This window comes from Phalacrocorax carbo, chromosome 21 (assembly GCF_963921805.1).
Source record: "Phalacrocorax carbo chromosome 21, bPhaCar2.1, whole genome shotgun sequence".
NCBI lineage: Eukaryota > Metazoa > Chordata > Aves > Suliformes > Phalacrocoracidae > Phalacrocorax > Phalacrocorax carbo.
Genome location: NC_087533.1, coordinates 6,383,998 through 6,396,775, shown reverse-complemented (window position 1 = coordinate 6,396,775; position 12,778 = coordinate 6,383,998). Strand labels below are relative to the sequence as shown.

The following is a 12,778-nucleotide window of genomic DNA, read 5'->3' as shown; positions in this document are numbered from 1 at the left end:
CAACTCTTGGGAGTCCAGTTGGAGAAACTATTTCTGAAATCAGTATCTTAAAGACATTCCAGGCCAGGTCACCAGACATCAGGAATCTCAGAGGTAGGTGTTGGAGCTTAAGTAAGGCTGTGGTTTTGTAGCATGTGTTCTGTCTGTGAAACGCACAAGTCAATGGTATTCTAGAACTGAACTTTTGCATCTCCTAAGTCCTTGGTGATTGAGGCTTGGGTTTAGTAAATAACTAGGCACTTGAGCAACTTGTACAGACATAAACAATTTTAACTGATTTAATGAACTTCAGTGAGGACTAATATTTTGGTGAGACAGTTTCGCATTTACTTTCTTGTATTTTAGAGGGCAGAACTGCTCAAAATGAGGTTGTGACATATGCATTTATTTAACATTTTCCAAATATAGTTGGAAATGCCTCAAGTATAGGGAAGAACTGGGGATCTGAACTAGCTAGGCTGACTTGTAAGACTGAAGTCAAGCCTTTAAACAGCTAATCTTTATTATATTGAAGCTCCACTAGTACATTCACTCTTTGGAGAACTTTTGATAAAAGAAATCCAGTTTACGAAGGGTTATTCTTGTTTTGCAGACCCAAGTAACCAAAACTCACCTTTTATACAGGTGTAGGTGTTTTTGTAACACAGCTTAAACCTCCCTGCTAATCATTTTAGCAGTCTATCCTTTTTTTTCACCATGTTTTTGTATTCTAAAACCATTGGAAAGCATTTCTGTAATGGCTCTGAAGAAAAAAAATATTTGAATATATGCATGACAAGTAGTAACAGCATTGTCAACATGGTTTCTTGAATTACTGGTGAATAAATATTCTGCCACTTGCATTTTACAGCCTCTCCCATATCAAAAGCACAGCTGAGGAATACATTGTCATATGACAGCAGCAGAATGATTACCAAAGATTTTGCTAACTTCAGTAGGAAAGTGGCAGTAGCTGACAGAAGCCTTTGTTGATTTATTTTTCACAAAAGTATATAGCATTCAAATACTATGTATAACACTTGATAACAAAACTTAGTTTATTGTGCAATCTTAATACGACTAGCCAGACTCTTCTGTTTGACCTGGTTTCTACTTTTGTAAAGAAATTTCCTAACACAGCCAAAGCAATTGCTTTCCATTTATAATTTCGTTAAATTTAGCACACATGAAATGCATATATTCAATTTAACAGCCCCTTCAGATCACAGAAATGTGCCATTTGAAAGGTGTCTAGTAAGTTCAGAAGATTTCAAATCCTGCAAGCAAAAAACCCAGGGCCACAGATGTCCATGGAATACAAGTCTACAACTGTCCAGGCATTTATTTTGGCTCCCAAATATTTTAGCATGAATATTTCAAAAGCCAACTTTGATAATAAAGATTTATGTCCATCTTAGCCAGGCAAAACCGGTACTTTAATTGAGGCAGAGGGGTGCGCATGTGTGAGAGAACATGAGAGCACCAGAATAGAAAATGTGTTTTCCCGAAGCAAGTTATATCAATAGATTATATCTGACACAAACCTGAAGAAAATACATAGTCTGTCGTCTTGTAGAATGATGTAAGCATGTCTATCCTGTTCTAGAATTCCTAGCATCCCAAATGCTTCAGTGACACTTTTTTTGCATTTTATTACCCTTTTCCTTTCATGCTGACAACTTCAAAAAACCCATAAATGAAACAATCATTTTTACTTCCTGCACACTGAGAAGGCAGTAAACTGAGCCCCTGCTTTGTCTCACAGTACATTGGTGTAAAATGCCAATAAAGAACAGAATTCAGAGTGATTTTGAGCCTTGATAATGAGCTATTGGTGTACATGTTTCACTGCTGTAGTGCCAAGACAACAGGAAAGCAAAAGGACAATAAAAAACTTAGTTCTGATCGGAGAATACTTTTTCTGGGCCAAAGAAACACTATTCTCTCCATCAGACAATTTAGCTGAACTACATAAGGACCTTTAATGCTTCTTGATCCATAAGGTCAGCTTCATAAACCTGCCACTTGCTGGAAATAACACAACTATACTTGATCAATTGTTGATGGGGCATCTGCAGATAACCTACACGAAATATCAACTGGTCACAGGCACACTAATGTCCTACAAATGGTGTGGGGTTTGACTTTTTGGCCAGTTCTACAGAGAAAGGTCAGTGTGAGATAGCTGCTAGGGTGCAGAGTTCTTCAGTCCAGTCTGTGTCATCATGTCAGGTACTTCTACCTGTATCTGAACACAGAGATGCCTTGTAAATGCCTAGCTATGTGTAGAAAGCAAAAATCACAGAACACTAGTTCAGAGAATCCACACGAAAGAATGCCTATAGAAGTACCAAAACTTACAGAAAAGTTCACTGAGAAAAACTTCAAAGGCAACATACAAGCTAACAGGAAAATCACATTTCATTTGGTGAAGTGCTGCACAGTATCCATATTCCAAATTTCTCAGTAAGTTCTACAGACAGACACAAAGCAGTTGGATGAAACCCCTTCAACATGCATATATTGCATTCATGTAATTATATTGCTAAAGGTACGTAGCTTATTGGGAGATTTTTTGGAAAGCTATTCCAGTATAATTCCCAACAGGGATGTAATTATATATTGGTATAGAAGTGCTTTATACTAGCTTAAAGCCTTTGTCTGAGGAAATGGTTTTCTTCTTTTTATCAGTACACACAACTTTACATTGATAGATCTGTATCGATTTGTAGATTTAAAGCAACACAAATTCATTAGAAAAAAAAAGCTGCTAGTTAAACAAAGCTGAAAAACCTAAAGCACTGAACTCTTTAAGCTATTTCCCCTGAATACGGAAGAAATCATTATTTCTATTTTTAAACACTTAAAAAGTCCTTGACTTCATATAAATACTGCTTAGCAACAACTAAAACATCAGTGTGTTATCACGTTATTCTCATGCTAAATCTCCTAGTAGCACCATACCAGCTACTAGGAAGAAAATTAACTCTATGCCAGCTGAAACCAGGAGAAGGCCTATGAAAATACATACACAAATCATAAGTCTGCTGAAATCAGGAAAAAAGATGAGCAACAAGAAAAAAGAGGAGCCACTGAAGGAAAAAGAAACAGAAAAAGAGTATATTCTGTCCATGGAAAATATTTTGACAAACATAGCTCTTCTCAAAATCTGAAATATTTTCTCAGCCGTTCACCTGAGTTGCCACTGGAAACAGGGATCATCTTGGTCAATACCGACTATAAATATTTGATGACACATTAGTAAAATTGGTATAATCATATTTCCTAGTAATGAGTGCTAAGACACCATTACAAAAATACAATTATTCTAATCAAATACAGCAGTAATCAATACCCTGTTCTCTGTGGGTGAGTTTGCTTCAGTAAATACAGTGATGCATATTTTTCAGATGTTTAAAAGAAAAAAACGTAATAGTTTAATAATTTGTGCTACAGTTTTCTTCACAGGCCATAAGCTGCTACATAAAGAATGAATCTTAACTCTCCCCGTGCAAATAACTATCATTCCAGGTAAAGAGCTCCACCAGTTGTCCTTGGCACAGCTTCAAGACAGCTTAAGCTTTCCTTCTCTAAGTATCTGATGATGGAAGGAAGGATTCTGTAGGTTGTTCCCTTATACCTACTCCTGCAGCTGGTCACCTCAGCAGACATTACACCTTCAGCCTTTTCATTTGTTCCAGGTACTTCTATTTTTCTTCACTAGTTAACTTTGGAGGTAATAGTCATACTAGAAATTAATTCCACATAATGCCCAGTATTTTCCTGAGATATTTGCTTTCAGAATGAGTTGTTCTCAGCTTTCATATCCAAATGTTGAGTTGGAAGGAAGATGTAAGCTGCAGATTCATTGCTTAGTCTTTAAGTTGTGGCTATTCAATGACACCATCTTGCTTAAACTAGTGCCAGATTGAGAAAAATGGCCTCACTTAAATTATTTAAATGGCATTTATTAAAAGGAAGAAATTGCTGAATCAAGGGATGTGAGGTACCTTGTCAGCAGTTTCAAAGATGACTTGGTTTTTAAGAGTAATGAACAGCTTCAAAATAAGTGTAGCTATTCTCTTTAACTCTTCACACTGTAGCTTAGCCCATGGCCCAAATTCACCTTTAGGGCTGCCCTTGTAGCTCCCATCTGACTGACAAAACTGTTTGAGGAAGGAGATTAAGATTTTGGGATAGGCAGGGCAGTGCTGATGTACTTTTAGGGCAAAAGCAACTGCCTCAACTTCACAGTACAGAGTGGAAAGTATTAGCAGTACATGTGAAAAGACTCAGCTAGCAACTAGATAAAAATAATAATCCTGTCCATCATGAACTGAGAAATGACTTGCATACACCAGGCCAGTTAGATAAATTGCCTTTTAATCTAAAAAAGAGATAACTCCTTTGGCAACGACAGCATAAAGGGAAAGCAAGTGCAACACCGTGTGTAGCCAAACCATGCTGTTGTAGTTCTAGCGGGGCAGTTTTCCAATTCTTCTCAGTTTCTCAGTCCTAGAATAACAGTAACAGCAGATGACCGTAAGCTTGTGCTTCTGCTTGCCTAGTCCCTACCTGACAGCTATGGAGATCCTGTTTATTTTAATAGATACTTATTGACACTGGAAAATAACAACATTTGCATAATTCAGGAGGTCACAGCCAAATGCCAGAAAGGAAACTGTCGGACATAACATAACCAGATTGTCAGCATTCTCTGGCCTAATGTTTGTTACAAATTAAGGAATCCTTCACTGCCTGGTTTATCAACAGTTGTGCCTATGTCGCTGGCCTAGACTTAAGGGAAATATACTTCGGGTCATTTGGTCCCCCATATTTCCAAAGTCTTCAGGTATTCCTAAAGGCTTCATTTACCAGCTGTATCTTACAGACGTGTGTAATGACAGACAATTTCAACATGGCCCCACAAGAATGCTGCAGTGCATCCAGGCAGACTAATTTTCAGGATCAAACCTTTGCTCTGCATGTGTGTGTCAGTATTTGTAAGGCTGACTTTCCAAAGAATTTGAATGAGTCATCTCATGCAATATGACATGGTGACATAATATGCTATTTTGGTGATATATTTTTGGATCTATAGCAGGGCAATGAACATGTAAACTTATTAAAATTCGGAAAAATATAACTAAAGAAAGCATGCACACAGTGTGATACTACTGATAAGGTCACACTGGTGCTTCTTCCCTCGTTCAGCCAAGACATGCATTGGAAAGGGACAGGCTTTCTAATATTTCCTGGCCTTTCAGAAATATGGAAACACTTTGACAACTGGTCTTTCTCCTGACTTTCTGAATTCCAATCAGAATAGTAAAATTAAAGTCTTCATAACTTTTAAAAAATGTCTTAGCTTCCACTTCTTTCTGTTAATCACTATTTAGAAATAAATGGAACATATATAGAAAGTAAAGGAGTAAAGTTCAGAACAACAGCAGCAGACTTTTGGCCTCTTAACGTCTAAATTTAATAATAGGTATTACTATAGGTTAAAACTGAGTAGTTATTTTCAAAATAATAATAATACTTATACCAGAACATCTTTCCTCTCAAAATAGGGCCTGACTATGTAGAAGGCGGGGAAAAAAAAACCCAACCCAAACTTATGTTAAGTATTTTCTTTACCTTACTTGATCAGTTTTGATCTTTGCTTTATGTGGATGAGAAATCAGCTCTTTCTAAAAAGAGAGGAGACATTAATTATCACTAATTATTCTAAACTTACTGTTTATCCTGGAAGATGGCTTTACACAAACACTGAAACAAAAGACCACACTAGTAACAGTAAAGGGTTTGGGTTTTTTAATGTGCTAATATGATACCTGAGTAGTCCAGAGTATAAAACTCATACAAGTTACTGTGTCAGAAGGAGACTCATGTTTTCTTTCAGGCCTAGCTTTAATGCATAGAATTTGGACAAAGCAGATATACTTGGTTCAGTGTTTTAATAAACTTCGAGAAAAGAAAGTACTTAATATGAATCAACTTAAAAGCTTAAATACAGAGGAAGAACAAAGGAAGCTTTTATGTCTAAAGTGAATACATCATTTCTGAAAGTATCCTTTGAAATCTTGTTTTCCAAGTTACTTCTAAAATCACTACACTTATCAGCTTTAAAATTTCAGTTCTACTCTCTACTATTGAGTAATGAAATTGTATTAATTAGGATATGTAGTTCTTCAGAAGGAGAGATGTTTAACCTTCCATGGGGTAAAAACTCATCTATCTCTGCTTTGTATCTTGTGAATTACAACTGAAGGAAATAAGTGCCTTAATATAATACAGACCTCTTATCCCTGAGTTTTCTTCTCCTGATAAACATCCGGCTAGGGCAAGCAAAACCATTATAAATCACTAAATCTAGAGTTTACTGCTGATAATAATAAAAATCTGTAAATGGACTTCCTTTTATTGCTCAAATTTAGTTTAGGAGAGCTTTTTAGGGAGCAGAGCATATGAAACCTGCAGCCAGTTTAATAACTTTGTTATAAACAAAGTTTTAGTGTTTCAGTGGGAAAAAACCTAGAGACAACAATGAAAAAAAATCAAAGCAACTAACAGTGGACAGGCTGTAAAAATTTCCTTGGCATATTATACTGAAAAATTTAGACACACATAGTTGTATTAAAATTGGTTTAATTTAAATAACTGAGGTCCTTTCATTATGTATCTCTATATAGAATTCAGGGCATTCAGCAGAGCACTGCCATGGTCCTCACTGACATTCTGACAGCACTATAGTCACTGCTTCTACTGTATTTCCCTTCTCAGTCCCAAGTTCTTCTAGTTTTCAGGATCCTATGCTTTTTCATATTTGCCCAGTTGCCTGTCTGCCTCCACCAGTGAGGTCAGCTTCAGTTCCTGTCTGCTCCTCTAACAAGCACCTCCATGTTTTCTGTGAGAATTTTGATGTACTACATCATCCATTTGAGATAGTTTGCAAGAAGACATGCAATCCGTTCTCAACAACTCTTCTGTTCTGTTGTCTTGGAGAAAGTAATCAAGGCCAGCGTGTTGTAGCAGACAAAATTATAGAAATACCCATACAAAACCAAAATGTAGCATCAAGACACAGTCAGTTATACTTTCACACACTTTAGCTTATTTAAAATACCACTGTCTTACTCCTTGTGGTTTTCAGATTGGAAATTAGCCAATAACCATATTTACCGCATTTATACTTCATTTAGCTTCTGTGCTTATTGCTTCCTATTGTGTGGCCTGAGACTTTCAGAATCACACAGCCTGCAGGATCCTCTTTCCTTAGGGAATTTGTTGAATAAAGCCAACTTTTCTGCATGCTTACTTAGTTCAAACTGAGGCACTTTTGCTATGCAACAATGATACCATGGTCTAGTTTGCAGCACCCCATAAGCCCTCATGCACTGGACTATGGTTCTTTGAATCCTGCCTGTATTGTCAGCATGCACAAACCTTGACATGTATCCATAATAAAAAGGAATCAGACTTACTGCAACCCTTTCTTCTCTCTGTTTCCTCAGGAAAGCTAGTATTTCTTCTCCTCTCCTGGCCTAAAAAGAAATACATTTACCACAATAAGCTCAGAAATATTATTTAAAAGCATGTAATACTTAGCTTGATTGTAAACTTTAAATTTGTCATTGAAGCTGAAAACTAGAGTCAATATACAGCAGAAACAGGCATAAGAAGTTACTGGATAAGTGCTTTGATTTCTCTTTTTTCCTGAGGTCCTGAAAACACACCACTTGGGAGAGCAATATTCTCTCCCTAGATTTACATGAGGTTTGAAATAATCACTCTTTCCTCAGATCAGAAGGAATCACTCCAAATGTCAAGTCGAATATATATACTAAAGGTAGCAAATACTATTCTGTAGCATCTTGAGGTTATAAAATCAGGGTAATTCAGGACTCACATACACATAATGACTCATTACAGAAACCTTCTCATCTGAGAGGTGCAACCAGAGATAACTTTTGTCTCCAGTATGCATCTTTGGATTAAGACAGTCTGTGCTACTCTGTAGAAGTGATTTAAAACTGTGATAATTTCAAAGGTGATAGAATTTAGTCTAGTTTTAAACTATGGAACATTTAATGACTCTTCAATCAATTGTCCAGGTTATTCTCTCTATAAGAAGAGAAGTAAACTTCCTAGAACTTGTTAAAGCTCCTCTCATTATACCATTGGAAGAAAAAAATTATTTCCTAGGGACAATAAATTCCTACTGAGAATTTTTTAGTATTCTGATTCCCAGATATCTGAGCACATCTGTGTATTTTTGTCTTATGGAAACGAATAACTTTCAGCTACACTGAGACGTCACTGTTTAAGCTGAGTAAAAGCATCCTAAATTGTTTTCATAAAGTCTTAGATATTTGTTATGAAACAGACATTCCAAGAAGTATTTTGGGAAAATCCTCAACCAATGCCAGAAAGGAGAACATCTCACTCAGCATATGACTAATAAAAAAAGAGAATTTCTTATTTGTTCTTTTCCATCCAGAAGGAGTTCAGAAAAGATGATGTTAAATTGATGGGGAAACACCCTGTTTTATAGAGCAGTGGTTTCTTTTGTCTGATGACAATTTCTTTAATGAAATTTGATTTTAGAAATTAAGCAATCTTCATCAGCTAAAGTGGTTTCTTCAACAACACTTTCCAAGTTTTAATCAGCTTTAAACTTAATTTAAAAAAAAATTGCCAACTTTTTTTCCCCCAACAGATTAATGTAAATGACAGCATAAAAGACAAAGCCCAAGCTCTAGATGTTTGGCAGTCCTGATATGAAAAAGTAACATCCACCCAATATTCTAGAATTCAAATTCTTATCATTTACTGTTATTCCTCTTTCACAAAATGGAAGTGAAATACCTGAGCTAATACAAAGAAAAGCAAAATTGAGTCACATCTTGGATCACAATAGGAAGCTGTATTTTTATTCACTAGTATGGGGAGTTAATGTAAACACAATACCCAAGTAAGGCAAGCAGTGCTTGCCTGGGAGTGGAAACCAAGTTCAACTAAGAGACCAGATCATCAGGGAAGTTCATGGTGATGAGGCCATACAAATCAGGAAGGCAGTCCACAGGTCAGGTTCAGTGATGGTACCTTAGAACTTACTAACTAAAGGCAGCCAAATAAGACCAAGATCAAAAGAGAAAGCCGCCAGGTTGGAAAAATGTCTAGCAATACAAAGATTTATTCAGACAAGCTAAGCATTCCTATTTTAGAAGCATTAAACTGATTACTCAGATTTGCAGTGCTTATGATTTTGAAATTTCTTTTTTAATCACAAGCTATCCTGTAGAGCCTGTGGGAATTAATAAATTACAGAATAGTCCAGTGAAATAAACATCCAAAAGACAACAGCTTTTTTGCCATGTGCCTCACTACTATTTAGTATGAAATGAGCTAACTAATTAAAATAACCATTTCTAATAAATTAATTGACTGTCAGTTTGTGAAACAACAGTGTTAATGCAGCTACGCTTTTTTCTAAAAAACCCTGTCCCTGTACCACTGTGAGGACAACATTCACTTCCCAGAACTACACAACAGAGCTTCCAGGTTTTGCTCTCCCAGGGGACATGGTGCAGGAAGAGCATGTCTGAATCAAGTCTGCATTTGAGCAGTAAATGACACCTATGACTGATAATAATGTGACATTATTCTTATTTCATTCAGTGCATTAATTTTTATTTTCTTAGACTTATGTGAGGCTTATAGCATGTGCTGTAGTTGTATGAAGTAATTTACTCATTGAAATTAATCCGTTATCTTTCTGGCTGACAGGCGCCCAAAGCTGCAAAACCTTGTTATCATCTATTGTTACTGATTTTTTTAAAAAATAAATGGAAGATTCAGGGAACTGTTGCTAGTTTCAGCCAGAACTCAGAAAGAAGGCTAATTGATAATAATGGATGAGATGCATTTTGGAATTATTAATTGGAAAAGGAGAATTGCTGACTTGCAGGAAAGACTTGCAGACCTCAGCACCTTTCTGTACCTCTTGCAGATTGCTCTCATCTGGCCTGCTTCCCAAATGTAGGCTAGATGCTTTTCAGTAAAAATGTGGAACATTTTACTAAAAGAAGAAAAAAATAGTATAATTACAGAGTCAGGCTGAAAGTGTTATTACAATATTTAATACTAGTTGTCATGGTTTCCGTTACTTGTGTGAATTATATTTGTGGTATGTATGTGGAACACTAAGTCACCAGTTAGATTAATAGGGGCTTCAGTAGAAGTTTACATCAGTGTCTCAATAGCAAGCACAACTGCTGTTTGCATCTTTTTCTTAGCAAAGTAGTAGGAGAAACCCCAATCTCGATATACTTGGTCCAATCCCACTGTTTTGCAGGAGATGATCCTCAGTGGTCTGGATACCGTGTCACTTATTTTGCTTCTTTTCATGGCCAGTTTAATACTTCAGTCACTGCATAAAAATGAGTATATATACCTCATAGCATGCTAAATCTTACCGATCATATCCACCAATTATAGACTACAGGAACCATTAACTAAAGTGCTGAGTGGGCGGTTGCATGCCAGATTGATGTTAGCTTTTGTAAAACTCCCCTAAGTCAGAAGGCTCTGCATAGTCCAGAAGGATCCAACCTGAAAGGCGCTACAATATCCCAGTTATACCTTCCTTTGGAAAGACAGCATAATCTATAAACTCAGTTTTGATGTTGTTTGCTAAAATCTGCAGTTTGTTCTGCAGCTAAGTAGTTTCTACAAGACTTGAAGTGGCTTGGTCTAGCATTTCTTGAATTATACCTCTCTAAAAATATCACCTAAACCTGTTCCTGAGTGACAGGCTAAGGCAAAATCATTTCTATGGAAGCTGATTTAATAACTGCCCACTACCAAATTTCCCGCATCTCTCACTCAATGAACTCTTGGCACTAGCTGTTGCTGGGCACAGGCTAATGGAGAAGATCTATTAATAACTAAGACAACTAAGAAATAAACTTACACTTTCAGCTGTGCTTCAATGTCTCTAGGCCAGGATTTTGTGTGTGAAAGTGCAGGAAGCACTGGTGGTGTGTCGTGTCCCCCTCCCCAGTTATCCACTTTTGAATCTATGCACTCTCAGTTGGCTACTTCTAGATACTAAATCAGAACAGACATTATGTGCTTACTATGAAGAAATTAAATACACAGCCTACTACTTTCAGCCCTGCCCCAAGCCAGCATGGCCCAACTGGGAATAAGTTTAAGCTAAGGAACGGGAAATGGGCTGCATCATGCAAACCACACAGTGGGCCAGGTCTAGGCAGTTTTCATTACTGTTCATCATGTCATCATTTCCAAAGTTCCAGTATTCCAACAAATGACACATGGCGAATGGAAATATTTATGAAAAGGTGTCAGGAACAGTGGTTCTTACCTGATGAAGATATTTTTCTTTTACTTTAGTTTTTTTTCTTTTAGTTTTAGTTTTTACTTTCTCACTGTTTTTCTCACTTTCTAAATAAGACAAATACGAGGCAAATAAGCAAGTGCTCCTACTACCGCTGTAATTCACAGAGGGTAACTGAACCATAGTGTACTTTGGGGACATTTAGAAAGTTAGTGATCCCAGTGTCTAGATCCCAAGACAGTATCAGCTGAAATATCTCAGTTGTGCACACTAGGGCCTGTGGCTTTTCTGTCAGCCAGAGCTTATTGGCAGGAGTAATTATTCATTCCTGAGAATTAATTCCTCCTAGAAACCTAGGCAACAAAGGTTTAGCAAACTGGGGGCATGCAGTACTTCATACTTACTTCTTGAAAGCTGTGGGCCCTGGAGAGCAGTACTTCTCTCTAGGAAGTAAAATCACATTAAGGGTGCCTGGGAAGGTGGGGGCTGGTGGTACAGGGAGGGCATGAGGCTCTGGAAAGGTATGGGGTTTCTGGAGAGGGTGCAGAGCTCAGGAAAAAGGTGAGGGGTGCCTGGGAGAGCACAGTACTTTGGGAGGATGCGTGAGGCCCCAGGGAAGTTGTGGGGATGTAAGAAGTGTGAAGCTCTGGAGAGGGGCCCCAGGAGGAGTGTGAGGCCCCAGCTAAGGTGCAGGACCCTGCAGAGAGTTGTGCAGCCCCAGAGATGATGGAGGGCTGCAGGCAGGGTCTCCTCATGGTGTGGGGTCCCCTCATGGGGCAGGGTGTGTCACAAGGGAGGGTCTCGCCATAGGTCAGGGTCCCTTCCCCGGCAGGGTCCCCTCATGTCGCAGCGTGGCAGGGCCTAGACAGGACTCAAGTGGCGGCGGGAGCACGGCTGAGGTCCAGAATATGCGGGTGAAGACCGCGTTGGCTGGGCTTGTGCCAGCAATGGCAGGGGGCCCATCAGGCACCATTGGATGCTGTCCTGGCTCTGTCCCCACAGTGCCATGTGGGGCTGCATCCTGGTGTCCCCTTCCATGAGGTGGGCCTGCCCAACTCAGCCTGTCTGCTCCTGCTCTGTGGCTGTGAGGAAGCAAGAGGATGGCAGGACCCTGGTGCTGCCCGTGCCACTGACTGACACATCGCTGTCACTGCCACCAGCTGCGGTAGGTACCTGTGACCTCTCTGCTGGGGCCCTTCCCTTTTCCCTGCCGTCACTGGCATCTGGGTGCCAGGAGGGAGGATGGTAGTGAAGGTGTGAAGCCACCTCAGAGGGGACACAGCAGCACAGACATGAGGGGGGAGCCTGGACCCAGCTGCACAGTACGGGACACACTGCCTGTCACAGTAAACATGGAAGACCAGAAGACTGACCACGTTGTACACCTCACTTCAAGTGTCTTCAGGCCATTTTCACTCAAGTCTAGCCTTGGGC

At 38.7% G+C, this 12,778-nt stretch overlaps 1 protein-coding gene across 1 annotated transcript; it reads right to left on the bottom strand.

Annotated features, from left to right (window-relative positions):
• Positions 1-4,454: 4,454 nt before the first annotated feature.
• On the bottom strand, positions 4,455-12,383 carry HOATZ (HOATZ cilia and flagella associated protein). Its single transcript, XM_064470708.1, has 4 exons — positions 12,162-12,383; positions 7,467-7,526; positions 5,620-5,672; positions 4,455-4,494 (listed from the first exon to the last, which is right to left on the bottom strand). Exons 1-4 carry the CDS (start codon positions 12,315-12,317, stop codon positions 4,455-4,457), a joined length of 309 nt encoding a protein of 102 aa, XP_064326778.1. The 5' UTR covers positions 12,318-12,383.
• Positions 12,384-12,778: the final 395 nt, after the last annotated feature.